The 16666-nt window shown below is 56.1% G+C and overlaps 1 protein-coding gene across 1 annotated transcript; it reads right to left on the bottom strand.

Moving 5' to 3' along the window:
- Positions 1 to 39: 39 nt before the first annotated feature.
- SMARCD2 (SWI/SNF related, matrix associated, actin dependent regulator of chromatin, subfamily d, member 2) lies at positions 40 to 13589 on the bottom strand. Its single transcript, XM_052699617.1, has 13 exons — positions 13396 to 13589; positions 6606 to 6790; positions 5133 to 5175; positions 4525 to 4647; positions 4292 to 4411; positions 4005 to 4100; positions 3096 to 3197; positions 2670 to 2831; positions 2284 to 2381; positions 1874 to 2009; positions 1604 to 1726; positions 1404 to 1505; positions 40 to 1251 (listed from the first exon to the last, which is right to left on the bottom strand). Exons 1-13 carry the CDS (start codon positions 13561 to 13563, stop codon positions 1198 to 1200), a joined length of 1512 nt encoding a protein of 503 aa, XP_052555577.1. The 5' UTR covers positions 13564 to 13589; the 3' UTR covers positions 40 to 1197.
- Positions 13590 to 16666: the final 3077 nt, after the last annotated feature.

Raw genomic sequence — 16666 nt, 5'->3', positions numbered from 1 at the left:
AGGGGCTGCAGCACTGGAATGAATCCCACCACACACAACTGCTGCTTAACTGGTTTTATTAGAAAATAATCCAAAATAGACAAAACGGTTACGCAAGAGGCAGAGCAGGCACCCCTGAGCCAAACACCCTGGGAATATGTAAACACCCCCCTCCCCATCCTCCCCCCCCTCCCCCCCAACCTGTGACCGCCCCCCAGAGGAAGCCAGGCTGCCCTACAAGGAAAATGTGGGCACGGGGCCAGCAGGGTAAGGCACTTCAATGGGGTCTGGTGGGTGGTGCACTGTCCCCTCGGCCCCAGTGCAGTGGCCCCACGCTCCAGCCCCTTGCCCCAAGCATCTCCAGTTCTCAGAGCCCTAAAGGGGGGGCCCTGCTGCCCGCAGGCTCCTGGGGACAGAGCTTCCCCCCCCATACCTCGTATCAAGCACAGGACAAGTCACTGGGTGTGTAAAGCAACAGCAGGGGGTGGAGTAATCAACTGATTGTCAAGAACTCAACGCTAAAAAACTCAGTTACATACAAAAAGAACAGTTTGGGCAGAACGAGCCCGCTGAGAACACCATGAATCACTGCATAGTTTGAGGTGATGAGTGCAGTCAGAGGAACTGAATATATTAATCAAATACAAACCCACTGTACAAAATGCTTTTTTTCTTTCTTCTTTTTTTTTCTTTTTTTTTTTTTTTTTTTTTCTATAAAACCTGTTCACAAAAATAGTGCAAAAAAAAAAAAACAAAAAACCATCGGCCACCAGCAGCAGAGGCTGGCATTTGGAATGACAAACTTTGGTTGCAAAGGGGCAGGGCTGGGCCTGCCCTCACGGTGGTGGGGAGGGCTGGCAGGGCAGTCAGCAATGCCAGGAGGGCTTTGGCCAGAGGCAGGGCAAGAAGGGGACGGGGCAGAGCAGAGCGTGCTCGCAGAGGGCTGCATTCGTTGCTACAGGCAGAGGCAAACGGCGCAATGCAAAAGCAAGGACGTGTTAATGCAGCAGGGCTGAGGGCAGGGAGAATCAGGGGACCCTCTGCTGCTCTGCCTGTGGCGAGAGCTTCCTGGCTGAGGGGAGCCCAGGGGTGCGAGCGGCTCCAAATCCCTCCAGGCACGTAGGGTTTGTGCAAGTGCTGTATTTGATTCCAGTAAGAAGTACCGTCAGGCTCAGGCAGCAGGGAGAGGAGGAGGAGCTCCTGAGCCCTGCTGGCCTCTTAAGTGAGGCGGATCCCAAGCACTTGTTCCAGTTCCTGCCGACGCTGCTGGACCTGGAGGAGGCGAGGGGGGTCAGGCAGGGCTTGGCGCAGGCCCTGTCCCTCTCCGAGAACCAGCTCCTTCTCTACAAGCAGTCCCTGCTTTCAGCCTCCCTGCTGCCATCTCAGCCCAGAGGAGCACCCCGCCAGCACAGCACAGAACCCACCTTGGCAAAGATGTGTCTGCCCACAGCCTCCTGCGCCCAGGGCTGTTGGTAGAACTCAGCTCGCCGTTCCTCCTCAGGGTTCCCGATCACATCTGTTATGATCTGAGCAAAGCAAAGCATAAGGGTGAAGAGGGTGAGGCCTAGGGCTGGCTCCTGCTCAGCCTCCCTGCCCCTCGCCCTGCCCTGCCCTCCCACTTTACCTTGAGGTCCCTCCTCTGCGATTTGATCCACTCCTGGATGAAATCCTGAGGGTTGTTGCTGAAGCTCAGCATGAAGTCGCGCTGTGTCTTCAGCTGGTTGATGGATTCGATGGTCTCATGGATCTGCAGAGATGACAGAAGGTGAGAGACAGCTGTGAGTGACCGTGTGGGAACTGGAGTTCGTGCCAAGCCCCCGAAACAACACACAGCTGGCACCGAGCTCCCCCAGCTCAGATACTGGGGAGCTCTGGAGGGGGGGGATCCTCACACCTTGGCATCCAGTGAGGCGATCTCCTGCTGGTTGGTGGTGGAAGCCAGGAAGTTGCTCATCTGAGCTTTCAGGGGGTCATCCACCTCCACGTCAATGTCATAGCAGGCAGTCTTCTTCTGGTCATTGGGGTCCACACTGGGAGGAGGCAGGGTGTTAAGGGAACCTCTTCAGCCTCAAAAACAAATCAACCACCCCCAAAAGCAATACTGGTATCCAAACGACTGCCCCGGGGAGCTCCCAGACTTGTTGGGCTGATTCTTCCCCTCCCAGTGACCTGTGCTCACTGCTGGTTTGAGCTGGACACCTTGCAGCACCTGGGGCCCTGCGTCCTCAGCAGGGAGGAACCCATTGCTCCAGGCAGTCCATCCCCACCCCCAGTGGCATTGCCCAGCACTCCTCCAACCCCTACCTGATGGTGTGGTTGATGATGATAGGATCTGGGTGCTGCAGGAGCCCTGCCAGCTTCATGGGGATCTCAGAGAAGCGCATACGGACACAGTTGAAGATCTGCAGGGGTAGAGCAGAGCGTTAGCTGCCGATGTCAGGGGCTCCTGCCACCCACCAGAAAGGGTTAAGGCAGGAGCAAGGTTTTGCTCAGCCCCATTTTGAGCACGCCAAGCTGGATGGACGCACAACAGAGCATGGGGAGAAGGACAGCGACCACTCCAAGCCAGGAAAAAACGCTTTTCTTGGCTTTGAAGGATGGAAATGGTGCTTTCCTCTCATCAGAGACCCACACGATTACAAGAGGGCAAGGGCACCCCAGAGGCACACGAAGGAGAGGGCTGGACTGACCTGGCGGAAGTAGCGGTTGCAGTTGATGTATTCCTTCTCGTGACTGTCCTGCAGCTTGTTGTGCTTGATGTAAAGCCAGAGCGCCTGCATGATGCTGGCACGGGTCTGGGTGTGCACCCCCAGCAGGCGAGCCAGGCGAGGGTCCAGTTTGTATTGTGGGGGCTGCAGGGACATTGCGGGATTAAGGGCGGATTTGGAACGCGGCCCCTCAGCGTGCACAGCATCCTACACAGCCCTCGTGCTGCTGCAGGCTGAGGGCCATTCCTAGAGCTCTCCACTGCTCTCTGTCCCTGTTCTGCACCATAGCACATAACCCAACAGCTCCCCTCGTGCAAGATCCCACCCCAGCCCGGGCTTGTTTCAGCCTAGAAACTCAGTTTCAGCTGAGCTGTGCTGAAGGGCAGCGTGGCACTGGTAACACCCTACCTGGTGATCCAGCATCAGCAGCAGGGTGCACTTCACATTGACGTCTCCAGGACGCTTCACTTGGAAGCCATCAGTTTCCTGGGTCGTGGGCAGACGGTGCCACTAGGAGAGAGTAAAGGGGCTGTTTAACTTGGTCTCACCAACGCTGATGAGCTCCAGCCCAGCTGTAGGCAGTTCAGGTGGACTAGGAGAGCAGCGGATTTGGTTTGAGCACTTGATTCCAATTGCTCAAACAGCTCCCGGAGTCACTGTGGGATCTCAGACCTGCTTCACCCACCGGAGGGGCTTGATGCCACAGCTGCTCTCACAAACCATTCCACTTAGTGGGAATTTACCTCCAACAGTGGGGAACCACCACAGTGTTTGCCAGAAGTACAGATTCACAGATCTGAAGTGATCTGAATGTGTGTGTTTGGTGGCCCTGCTAGGCAGGGGGGTTGGAACTACATGATCCTTGAGGTCCCTTCCAACCCGGGTGATTCTGTGATTCTGTGATTCTGTGAAGGAGCCTGGGGCTGCCCAAGCCATCCATCAGAGCCGTGCCTGTGCTGCACCCTGATACCTCCCAGCTCCAGCCATGGACACGAGGGAGTTAAGAACCAACCCTGGGGCAAGCAGCCTGCTTCTGGGAGCCATCCAGGTGAGAGGGGCCAGACTGGCCTCACTGGGCTGCCAGCCAGCACTGCTGAGCTGCAAACTGCAGCCTAGAAAGTACAGCAGTGTGGTTCTTGGGATAGCTCAGCACTGCTTTGCTGAATACAGCTCCCTCTCCACCCTGAAGCATGCAGCAAGCCTTGCTGGTGCTGGGCTGGGGATCTGAGCACCTGCAGGGTGAGCAGCAAGGTTCACTTCCCATTGCACTGAACAGCTCTCCTCACCCTTCCTGGGGTGCAGCCAGGCACATCTCACCTCCACCAGATGGTTGTCTGGCCCGTACAGCTCTTTGTCCAGCTCGATGACGAGGCTCTTGAAAAAGGAGGAGAACTTCCTCTTCTGCTTGCTTGGCTGCAAAACATTGCGTGCAAGGCTTGGCCTGACGCTGCCAACACCATTGAGGGCCCCAGCCCAAAACACCGCCTCCAGCACCCAGAGAAAGAAAGACTGCATCCACCCCATCCAAACTCTCAGCACAGAGCACCGGAAAAGCAGCACAGCCCTCCTCCCACTGCCACGTTTATCCCTGCCCAGATCCTTACGTCCTCCAGCAGTTTGCCCTCCACACGTAGCTCCCAAGAGGCCACACGCTCACCACCCTCTCCTTCTTCTTTGGCCGGGGTGAAAGTGTTGGAGATGTAAATCCTCAGCTTCCGCTTTTGCTGTGGAATGGGAAAACAAAGAGGGGGGATGCTTGGAGCGAGAGGATGGCTGGCAGCACCCATCTCCTCCCTCCACCCTGCCCAGCTGCTTGCCCTCCTGGCCGGCCACACACCGTCAGTGGTTTCTTGATGGCCTCCTGAATCTCCATCCTCTTCCGAGCGATGGTTTGGTCCAGCTTGCGCTCAAAGGCGAGGAGATCCATGTAGGCCTGGGATTCTGGGACAAGTTCCCGGATCTGTCAAATGGAAACAGTCGATCCCTCACGTGCTGAGCTGGTGCTGCATCCCACTCCGACCCCAGCATCTCTATCAGTGCCAGGCTGACATCCCAGGGAGTAACCAAGTGACAAGTCTGGCACGGCAGCACCGTCCCACATTTCAAAACACTCCCCAGATCACAGAGCTGCACTGACTGGAGCTACTCACTGTACCTAGCATCCTGCTTCACGTCACAGGCAGGGATCATAACCTTGCATTGTCAAGAGGAACCCCAAGAGAGAAGCTTGAGAATGACCAGGGGTCTACACCCCAGGCCACTGCTGCTCCTTGTTTGCCCAAAGCCCTGCTTGCTTAAACTGTGCACATCCCTCTAACCCACAAGACTGAAATGTTCCATTCTGGGATGAAGCAGAAACATCCATCAGGCAGCATGAGGTTGAATGAGATTGGGGACTTCATCATTCCATCGTCAACTCCTTACATGCACCAAAGTGAAACTCACCCTCTGTGGCAGGACTTTGTCAGCCATCTTCCTCCTTTTAACCCTGCAAGAAGCACGAAGAAAAGTCAAAGAAATGATCCTGCAGCAATCACAGAATGCTGTAGATCTTGTTGCCTGCCTGTCTTGGGGGACACAGCGTGGTGGATCTTTTGGCCCCATCCAGGCCATGCATGGCTCTGGGGAGTGCTGTGGTGCCATGAGGATGGATCAGTCCCAGCCAGGTCCCAGGATCCTACTGCAGCAAACAGTGTGATCCAAGGGGAAACGTCCCCATCAGCTACAGGGCAGGCATTTCAGAATTGCAGGAAGGGAATGAAGAAAGGCTGTAAAAGCATCTAATTGCAGAAGCCTTTGAAGCAAGTGGATAAGAACTTGTAACCGTGGGGGGGGGGAAGCTAAGCCAACTCCAGAGGGGAAGGTCTGCAGCTCTAGAGCCTACCAAAGGGAAAGAAATCCAGTCCCTGGGTCCAGTTTGTTGTGCAGCTCCCAGGAACAGAGGGAAACACATGGGGAAATGCTCTCTTACTCTGCCCCAGTTTTGGGGCAGCACCTAAAGCAGCAGGGCAGCAAACATGGCACTACTGCTGCCATCCTGAGGCATCCCAGGATTTGGTCACTAAGAACTGGTCCTGACCCTCCTCCCCCTCCCTTCCAGTCAGGAGCAGGGAAGCTCAGCAGAGCTCTGTGCACAGCCCTGAGCTCCCCAGCACAGCTGATCCCACACAGCCACAGCTTTATCCAGCTGCTGACGTCCCTGTTCAGTGGGCGAGGACATCTCAGCCTTGTGTCCTTAATCCCCAGCTTGCTCTGGAGCACAGAATGGATGCACAGCCCTGCAAAGGGATCACAAAACCATCAGCCCTGCTGTGCAGCAAGGGCAGGGAACGGGACCAGAACATCCATTAGGACTCAGGGACCTTGAGGAACAGCCTCCAGTAATCTAGAAACCCTCGTGGAAACAGGAACAGGGCAAAGGGATCAGCAGCATCATAAACAAGCGAGGAGCTGCTGGCAAAACCGTGCAGCTCACGGAGACCATCCCAAGTAAACAGCCATGCTGAGATCACACATCTGGGGAGATTCCCTGCAACCTGCCAGAGGCTCTCTGCAGCTCTGCCTGCCTCCTGCCAGGGCTGTGAATTGAGTGTCTACCTGCCTCTGTGCCTGCCCAGGCCAGCACAAAGCCCCCAAGAAGGGGGAAAGGCTCTGACAAGCTTGTGCTTAAGCTAAAACACAGCTTTTTGGTTACCATTGGGGAGATCAGAGCATGGGGAAGCTGTAAGCCAAGTGTCCCAGCCTCACCCACCACCCCAGCACTGAGATCTGGCTGCCTGCCCACCAGCAAAGGTGCCAACAACTGGGCCATGCTGTAGGTTTTGATGGAGAAATGCAACCAGAAGGGCAGCAGTCAGATTCAGAGAGTGAACCCCTCCGCTCCAGACTGGCTGAGGGTGCTCCTGTGTCCCCCCTTACCCTCTCCTCTGGGTGGCCATGGGTGGCTGCGACTGGGGAGCCAGCAGGCGCTTCCTGAAGGGGTCCATCATGGACTGTGGCAGGCCGGGTCGCAGAGGGGATGCTGCTCCATATGGAGGTGCTCCTGGAGGTCCCACCTGCAGCCCTGCCATGGGCATGCGGCTGCCTGGCGGCATCCCGGGGCGCTGGCAGGGAAAAGAGAGAAGAGGGGGTGTTAAACATGGGCCCCTTAACCAGAGGAAGGACATCAGGAGGGTGGCCTTCATTCCTGGTGGATGTAGCACATCCTGGCTGCATCCTTCTCCCCTCCAGGCACCTAGACAGGGCATTTACAACCCCCCAGCAGGATGCTTAACCACTTTTGCATGAATCCCAGCCTGGGGCAGTTCTCTTGGTTCCTCTGCATCTCCTGCAGCAGAGCAGTTTTGCCAGCACCAGCACGGCCAGCTGACGCTGGGTCTGCACCACACACAGCCTCTGCACCACACACAGCCCCTGGGTGCTCAACAAAAGCTCCCAGCCCCCCACTGCCTCTCATCCCGACGTGCTCCAGCATGCTTTGCCTGCACTCTCGGATTCTCTGATCCTCCAGCTCCCCCCTGCCAAGGAGCTGGTGAGGCTGGGAAAGCCACCAAGCCAGCAGAACAGCATTTCTTCCCCTCCAAAGCCTCCCTGACATGCCAAGACAACTCCTGCAGCTTCCCTCCTGCCTTCTGACCCGCATCCTGTGGACAGAGACAGAGCTTTGGTGCAGAGCAGCTAGCACAGCCAACTCGTTATCCCAAAGGGGCCAGGAGTCCAGCAAGGAGAGCTCAGCTGCAGGCAATGCTGCAGGCTGACAAGCTTATCTGCATGTAGGCATTAATTCCAGTGCAAATCCCACACAGGATCACCACCACCAGCCTGCCTGGCTTCGGCAGCTTTTAGAGGCAGGCTCAGAGCCACAGCGGGTGCTTGGAGCCAAAACCCACTCACCTCCTTGCTGGAATAGCCCAGAAGCCTGTAAATGCAAACAACAGAAGAGCTGAGGCTGCTGGACAACATGAACAGCTCTTGTCCCAGAGCCCACAGCCATGGGCATCTCTACAAAGTGCCAAACCCAGCAGGAAATCCCCAAAATACATCAGCCTCAGGACGGAGGAGCATTCCACAGCTGGAAAGGCAAAAAGGAGCAGCTCTGGAGGTGGCAGGATGGGGACTGCAGGAGGAATTCATAAAACACACACACACGAAGCCCATTGCACAACCATCTGCTTGCTTTCACCTTTGCTTGGCTTGCCTTTGAAGCTGCTGGCCAACCTGCCTGTGCTATGAGGCAAAAGCTTTTCCTAACAGCCCCCAGATGTTTTGCTCCCTTTGATCAGCCACGTTTTGGCAATGCCTCCCTGCAAACAGGACTGCACAGGCTTTGTCTGCAGGGTTCTGCTCGCTGCAAGGCACTGCCTGGGGCTGTGCATGGCTACAGCGTGGCTCCAGGAGGCTCCAGGAACTGTGCTGATCTGCCTGCAAGGGCTAATGGAGAACAAACGGGCAGGAAAAGAGGCTGTGACATTTCTAATTAGCAAAAAAGAAACATGGAAACCCTCAGAACAGTCACTTTGCAGCCCTCTTTTCCTTCCCTAGGAAAAAAGGGAAGGAGGAATCCTCCACAAGCATTTCTTTCTCAGTTTACCTTCAAGATTTGCAATGAGCAGATGGAAAAGTGTCTCAGCAAAGCAAAGCAGCCTTTGCTGTGGCCCCCAACAGGACTGCATGGCCAACAGCCTCCTCGCCTGAAGGCTGCAAGCTCCGGACACGCAAACAGCACAGCTGTAAATCTCTAGCTAAGCCATTAAGCAGCATTACAGCCCAGCAGGGTGAAGCCTCCAGCACCCTTCAGAAGCCCTGCAAATGAGCAGGATGCAAAGAGGGCTTAAATTCAGGAAATTTTATTAGAGCAACTGAAATGGTGACCTTCCTTACATCCTTCCTGGCTAACAGATACGCTCGGAGGCTCCATCCTCTCCCCTTCATCTGGGGCAGCACTGTGGTCCTACCCCTTCCAGATGCCTCTTCATCCTCCCCTCTCTGCCCCACGGCCTCCTCCTCCTCCTCCCACTGCCAGCAGGGCGGACAAAGGGCAAAATCTCGCAAGCTCCGCTCCAAGGAACGAGCTGGATGGCATCCAGCCCTCCCCGCAGAGAATGAGTAGAGCCATTTGGAAATGGGACAAAAAACAGCTTGTTTCTGCTCCCTGCCAAAGCTGGAAGAACGAATCGGGCTGGCTGCAGAGCAGTGGTTCATCCCAGGTCAGCGCACAGGCCTCTCGCATTTGGGGAGCTCTGTTTAGAGTCAGCTTCAGTCGGAGCAAGCGGGGGCTGGAAGGCTTCTTGATGGATGCTCAGCCACATGACGGGAGCCTCGCTGCGTGCCAAAGGGCTCTTCTTGAGGAAGGGCAGGCCAGAAAGCAGATGCTGGTAGCAGAAAGTGAAGAAAAAAAAAAAAAAAGGAGGGGGAGCAATAACATTGAAGGACAGATCAGCAAGAAGGGCACAGAGACGTTGGGAGAAAAGCTGGGACTCAGAAATGAGCCTCTCTCCATCTTCTCTCCAGAGGACGGCTCTTCTCCTGAGCCCACGGGTGACAGGGAAGCCCTTCCCAGGCGCTGCACAAACAAAAGAACCTCCTGCACTGTGCTCATCCCTCCCACGGTGCCTCTGCCATGTGAGCAGGGTGCGTGCTCCCCAGGGCCACCAGCACGCAAGAATGGCTGCAATGCACTGAGCATCGGCAGCTCCCTGCTGATTCCCCAAGCAGAACCTTGAGGAGGGCTCATAAAACCCCCCTCTGCATCGGGCTGTCCTGATGCACGCCTCATTTCACTCAGCTTGCTCTTTGCATGCACTGACATTTGGGGAATGAAAGCCCACGTGTGTCCTCACCCAGGAGATGCCAGAGGGGCAGCTTTTCCTGCCAGCTCCTCGTGCATCCCACAGCACTTCCCATTGCGATGTGGGCAAAAGCAAACCCCTGCCCAACCAGGATCCCAGCTCTGCACTGGGCTGCTCTCACAGGCAGCTCAGCACTGCTTGGGATGAACTGAGACCCCTGCAGCACAGCCCAAAACACTGCAGGGGGTCTCAGGTCTCAAATCCTTGTGAGCAAACTCCATCTTGGGGGGGGGAGGGAAGGAAAAACAAAGTGATCATCAGCAGGAGGGTGCTGCTGCTGGTGAGGTGTCGTCACTTGCTGCAAGATCTTGGATGCAGGCAGGCTGCTGTGATGCTCAGATGGGCCGCATTTCAGTATTTCAGCAGTAGGAGCCTCAGCTAAAAACAGTCAGTGAGGAAGCAGTAAATTAAAGAGTGAACAGCAAAGCAACAGGCAGCGAAACTGAGCAGACTGAGGACACGTGCTGGCGTCACGTCAAGCACCAGCTGAGATATCCGGGTCCAGGCAAACTTGCCCACGTGTGGCTTTGCAGCTGCAGATGTTCCGGGTCAGGGGCTCCAAGCTGTGCAGGCTGCAGCGCTCACGCCAGGACCCACGGCACCACGATGCTCGGGGCAAAGGCCACATCAGTGAAGTTTTCTCAGCAGCTTCCACGCCGCAGGGACTTGGCGAGAGAACAGAAGGGATGCACGAGTTACAGCCTGGGACTTTCACCTCGTGCTGATGTCCATGAAGAGCACGGGATGGGGGGAGAAGGAGGTGTAAAACAAAGAGCAAGCTGAGGAACGGAGGCTGCAGGAGGCAGAGGAAAGGAGAGCTCAGAGGATTTATGCCCTAAACACAGGTGTTAACGCAAGCAGGAACAAGGAAGAAAGGTGTTGGGTTCCCACTTGAAAACGTGGCAGCCTCAGCAATACAACGTGGAGGAACCCAGGGGAAGGGCAATGCCTGGTGGAAAACACTGCTCAGATGTGCAGGGAACAGCACTGAGGGTCCCCACAGGATCCCGTGGAGGAAGACACAGCAAAGGCCTCCAGCAGCAAGCTTTGGAGATGCCCTCACTGAGCAGAACCTCCATGAGCCTGCAGGAGAAACAAAGGGCGTCCTGAGCTCCGATGCTGCCTGCTTCCCTCCAGCTCTGAGAGGAGAGCATTGCTCTGCTTTGTGTCATTTGCTGGATGCTCAGCCTCTGATGAAACCTGCCTTGGAAACGGTTCCCCCTGGGAAGGGTGGGTCACACAGCAATGCAATCCCTGCTGTGTGCTGCAGTTCCAGCCCTGCTGCTGTCCCCAAGCCAAGCATGGAACAAACACCCTGCTCTCCTCTCCTAATGGGATCCAGCAGATCTTTTCAGGGGCAGAAAGCCCAAAGTCCTGCCTGGGCCACGCACAGCCACGCTTCCTCCGAAATCACTTCGTTAGCAGTTGTTTGGATTGCAACAGCCCTTCCGTCCCACGGAAATGGGATTCCTGCTTGTCAGCAAGTGCCAATGAAATGCTTTTAACATGGCACTTCACTAACTCTGCTTTTTGCCACTGATCTGCGCCAGCAAAGCGACAGCACGGGGTAACTTCAAGGCCAGGGCACCATTTTGCACAATCCCTCCTCCGCTGTGTCACAGAGCCCATTCCCTACCACAGCATCAACCTGAAAACTTGGTGACAATCTCCCAAGCCCGAAAACTGCACCACAACAAACAGAAGAAACTCCTGCTGAGTTTATGCTGACCTGATCCTTGGGATGGGGATGGACACGGCACCAAGCAGCTGATCATCCATTGCCTGAGCACACTCACAGATCACAGAGTGGCCCGGGTTGGAAGGGACCTCAAGGATCACGAAGCTCCAACCCCCTGCCACACGCAGGGCCACCAACCTCCACATTTAAGCTGCCCAGGGCCCCATCCAACCTGGCTTTGAACACCTCCAGGGATGGACGGGGCATCCACAGCCTCTCTGGGCAGCTGTTCCAGCACCTCACTGCTCTCTCTGTAAAGAACTTCCCCTGACATCCAGCCTAAATCTTCCCTCCCTCAACTTCAAACCGTTTCCCCTTGTCCTGCTGTTATCTCCCCTTTCACAGAGTTGATTCCCCTCCTGTTTGTAGGCTCCCTTTAGGCACTGCAGGCTGCAATAAGGTCACCCCACAGCCTTCTCTTCTCCAAGCTGAACGAGCCCAGCTCCCTCAGCCTGTCTTTGTATGGAGGTGCTCCAACCTCCTGATCATCTTTGTGGCTCCTCTACACCCTATTCAACAGCTCCCTGTCTTTTTTGTACTGGGGGCTCCAGACCTGGACGCAGTGCTGCAGATGGGGCCTCACAAGAGCAGAGCAGAGGGGGACGATCACCTCCCTGTCCCTGCTGGCCACCCCTCTGCTGATGGAGCCCAGGACATTCCTGAAAAATCCTCTCCTTTCTGCTCTGGAAATATCAGTCCCAGTGCCAGAGGGAGTTGTCCTTCCCAATTCCCTGCTTGAGATGCTGGTGAATAGCCAGACAAGCAGGGATGTCAAAGGATTAGCATACGTTTAATAATCCACTGATTAAAGAGCCCTAAGCACCCACTGGCACAGATGAGAGCTGTTGTGTTCTCTGGTGAACATAATGCAGCAGAAGGAGCCTGACTCACTCGATACCCCCTGAGAAGTCCTGCAGGCACCGCAGCGCTGACCACTTGGTGGGGAGGAGCTGCTTTGCACAGCCTGCAAATTGCAAAACAAAGGGCAGACCGTACGGATCAGCCCCTACGGATCATCCTTGGAGGCATTCAAGGCCAGGCTGGATGTGGCTCTGGGCAGCCTGGGCTGCTGGTTGGCGACCCTGCACATAGCAGGGGATTGGAACCAGATGATCGTCGCGGTCCTTTTCAACCCAGGCCATTCTATGATTCCATGATACGATTCCATGATGAGACCCCCCTCCCCTCCTGCTGCAGGGCCAGCAAGCTGCCAGCCAGACACGCAGCCCCACACGACGTGCAGATCCCAAACACTGCAGCACGCTGCCATATGCTCCCGGTCTCACCCTACCCCATCCATACGCTCCCAACACCTGCCACGAGTGCAACATTTTGGCCAGCACGGAAAGCAAACATATGCGCCCCTGTTTACCCACGGCAGAGAGATGCCCGCTGGGTTTTGCAACAGGGAAGGTTGGGGAGAAGCTTCCATACGGCTCTGAGTCACATTACAGCCAATGAAGGGCCGGATCGGCCTCGCTGAGCCATCTCAGCTTTCACTTCCAGGCTTTGCAGCTTCATGGCTTGTTTCCTCCTTTTGTACAGCAAAGCTCCGGACTTGGAAATTCCCCCAGCGGGATGGATTACTTCAATCCGAACTCAGAACGCGCTGCAGAACGAGGCTCCTCCACCTCCACCTGAACACATCCCCGTGCCTAAATAACCCCACAACACGTGGGGCCGAACCAACAGAAAAGGCAGCGGAAAGAGCAGAGTCCACGGCTGTGCAGCGGGTCACATCGCCTCCCCCCACCCCCGTTCCTTCCCCCTAACGTCCACCTGCACCCCTCCACCTCCAGAGCCGCACAGGGACGGCTGTGCTGCACCCACGGCTCTCCTGGACCCGGCAGTGCCCAGGTTGAAACAGGACCCCCAGCAACGGCCATAGGGCGGAGCGTTTCGTCAACAACTTTTTTATTCGGGGGGGGGTGGGGGGAGGAGGGGAACCGCCGCCCCACGACAGAACTCTGCTCGCCCCCCCCCCCCCCCCGCGGGCCCCACGCTCCGGAAGCACCGCCGCTTCCTCCGGGCCCAAAAGGCTCCTGAACCCCCCACGGCTCCATCGGAGAGTTCTGAGTAACCTCCCAAAGAGCACACAGCCGCCCCCCCGCCCCCCCCTCACCTGGTACTGCGCTCCCGAAGGTCCCATCGGGCGGTATCCCGGGGCGGCCGCGGAAGCCGGAGACGGACTGGGGCCTCTCATCATACCGGGTCCGGGTCCCGGAGGCGGAGGAGCGGCGGCGGCGGAAGGAGGCAGAGGGCTGAGCGGGAACGCGCCGCGGGCGGCCATGGCTGGGCCGGGCCTGGGGGTGGGGAACGGGGTGGGGGGGGGGGGCAGCCCCCGCCCGCGCTGTTTACTCGGAAGCGGCGGCGCACGGAGCAGAGGCAGAGCGCGGCATGAGAAGCCACGCCTCCTCTTCTAGGCCACGCCCCCACCTTCAGGCCACGCCTCGTCCAGACCCCGCCCCTCCTTCCCGAGGCCACGCCCCCTTCAACGAAAACCCGCCCCAGAGCGGAGCCCCGCCCCTTAACCTGGCCCCGCCCCTCCACCTGGTCCCGCCCCTTAACGTAGCACCTTCCCTGTGTGTCTCCTCCCCCAAATGTAGTTCTGCCCCTCTACGTGGCCGCACCCCCAAATGTAGCCCCGCCCTCAGTGTGGCCCCGCCCCCTAACATACTCCCGCCTTTCCATGTGGCTCCGCCCCCTAACATAGCCCTCCTCTATATGACCCCGCCCCCTAATGTAGCCCCACCCTCTCTGTGACTCCGCCCCGACATAGCCCCGCCCCTCTGTGTGGTCCCGCCCCATAGCGTAGCGCCGTATCTCTTGTGGCCCCGCCCCTCTGTGTGGCTCCGCCCCAAACGTAGCCCCGCTCCCTCTCTGGCCCTGCCCATCTCTGTGGCTCCACCCCTTTAACACAAACTCCGCCCATCGACGTGGCCCCGCCCCCAGCAGGCGGTGTGGGTGGGCCCACATGTGTGATTGTGTGCACCCCGCTCTGCCAACATGTGTGTGTCTACGTGTGGAGGGGTGTGTGTGCATCTGCATGTGTGTGTACATGTGTGCGCATGTGTGTCCACGTGTGTGTTTCTCTGCATGCACAATTGTGTGTGTGTGTGCAATACATGCATCTCCACATCTACACGTCTGCATATTTGTGCACATGTGTGTTCGTGTGTACCTGAATACATGTATATGCGTGTGTACATGTGTGTGCATGTGCTTGTATGTGTGTGGGTGTAAATATCTGCACGTGTGCATGTATACATGTGTGCATGTGTGTGTACATGTATGTGCATGGACACATGTGTTCATGTGGTAGCATGTGTGTACATGTGTGTACCTGTTAGTGCATGTGTTTATATGTGTGTATGCTTGCACATGTGTTTGTACATGTGTGTTCATGTGCATACAGGTCTATTTGGATCTGCATGTGTTCACCTGTCTGCATGTGTGTACCTCTGTGGGCATGCATGTACTCGTGTGTGCATGTGTGTACTTATGTGTATGCGTGCACATGTGTTCACATGTTTGCATGTACACATGCATGCATACATACGTGTGCATGTGTCTATATATGTGTATGCACATATGTGTACATGTGTGAGCACGTGTAAGCATGTGTGAGCATATGTGTATGTTTGCATGTGTGTGCATGTTTGTAAATGTGCACATGTATCTGCATGTGTGTATGGGGATGTACATGTGTTTTGATGTGTACTTGTGTATGCATGTATGTGCATGCATACATGTGTGCGCACATGCTTGCATACGTTTACATGTGTGGCATGTAAATGTGTGGCATGTTACATACATGTTACATCCTTTTTCCACTCTCCCATCGGGTGCCGCATCATTAGCACAGGGTCAGAATGCAGAGCACGCTGATTAAAGGACCTTTATGGAGGAAAAATAATTATCCCAGCCTTTTCTCCCTGGCACGTGGCACTGGCTGATGCCTAATTAGTGAGACCCCCATTGGTGAGCATTGCACCGTTTGCACTCATCATGGAAACTTCCTCTCTGGATGGAAACTGGGAGCATCCATTGCGTGTCTGTCAATGCAACCTCCCTTGTGGAGGTCAGCACAGTCCCTGGAGGTGGATAATGATTAACATATAGATTGCAAATCCATGCTGCTGGCCAACTCCTGTTTTGGGTATGGAAGGGAGATGGTGAGCGTGTGAGTCGTGCAGCTGGGAGGTGGAGGGACAGGTTGGTGGAGAAGGAAAGCAGCAGGGAGGGAACAGTGTTTGCTGAGCAGTCAAGGAAAGGCTACGATGACTGAAGGAATCTCTAAGAGCATCCAGAGAGCAGCAAATCTGACCGGTGCAGTGCGTGCAGGAGGGCTGCAGGGTTCAGGAGAGCTGGAACAAATGATAGGGCAAGTTTCCAGCTACAAGTTGGTTTGTTCTTTCTGCATCACTTTCCTCAGCCACCAGTGGTTCCCCAGCTCCTACAGCATGGAAGGGGGGGAGGTGGGGGATGCAGCATTTCTTGGCCTGCAGGGATGCTTGGGAAGCAGCAAGCTTTGCACAAAGCTCTGGGCAGATCTCTTCTGCTTGGGTGGTGGACAGGTCACATCCATCACAAATGTGAGCAGAAACACAGAGGTCCATCCAGCCCGTTCCAGTGGGTCAGACTCCACACCTCCCACCATATCGGTGTGTGTGCAAGAAGCCAAGTGTGCAATGAGGCTGTAAGTCATCAGCCAGAAACCAGTTCTTCTTTACCTGTGCAGGGAAGGTTTCCCCATCAGCTGTGATGAGAGTGGGTTTGTTGTCTCATTGCACTGTCACTCTGTGGTTGTAGGATTTCAAGTTGGATCCAGAGCCTCCATCCCCGTAAGAAGGGTTTCTGATGGGCTCAGGATGGGTCATGCTGCCTGGAGCCTGGGGATGGACCCCCTCTGTCCTTCCCATCCCCATGGGTTGGGGGGCAAAGGCTGCTGGATATGGGACAGAGCTGGGATGTGCTTCCAGCAAGCATCAGCTTAAGGTGCTGCTTAATGCTGAGCATCCCAGGTACAGAGATGGGAACTTCAGTGGCAATGTCCCTTGGTCAAGCCCTCAGCATCCTTTCCAGCCCCATCCCAGGCACTGAGCTGCCCTACGTTGCTCCATCATCACCTGCCTCCCCAGACGCATTTCATGAGATTAAATCGGCCTTCCTGTGTGGTTTTCTTCCTTCGTTGGATAGAACTCGCTGGGGGTGCTGATCCCAGTGCAGAGACTCCTCCTCTCTTCCCAAAATTACCACCGGAGAGGCTCGGCAGCATCGACTCCTCCGTAAACCCGTCGTGTTTGGGCACAAGGGGGCACTGGAACGCCGCTGTGATGGGATGGTTTGTGGCTGCGAGCAGAGCTGCCGTGGCCACGAAGTCCCTCTGCACC

This window comes from Tympanuchus pallidicinctus, unplaced genomic scaffold (assembly GCF_026119805.1).
Source record: "Tympanuchus pallidicinctus isolate F22 unplaced genomic scaffold, pur_lepc_1.0 scaffold37, whole genome shotgun sequence".
In the NCBI taxonomy this organism is placed as follows: Eukaryota; Metazoa; Chordata; class Aves; order Galliformes; family Phasianidae; genus Tympanuchus; species Tympanuchus pallidicinctus.
This window is presented reverse-complemented; position numbering and strand designations above follow the sequence as displayed.

Coding starts and splice junctions, on each gene's coding strand:
- SMARCD2 (XM_052699617.1), bottom strand. CDS start 13,563: ATGGCCGCCCGCGGCGCGTTCCCGCTCAGCCCTCTGCCTCCTTCCGCC. Junction 4,412..4,524: donor CCATCAAGAAACCACTGACG/GTGTGTGGCCGG, acceptor CCCATTCCACAG/CAAAAGCGGAAGCTGAGGAT. Junction 2,010..2,283: donor ATCATCAACCACACCATCAG/GTAGGGGTTGGA, acceptor GCCTCCTCCCAG/TGTGGACCCCAATGACCAGA.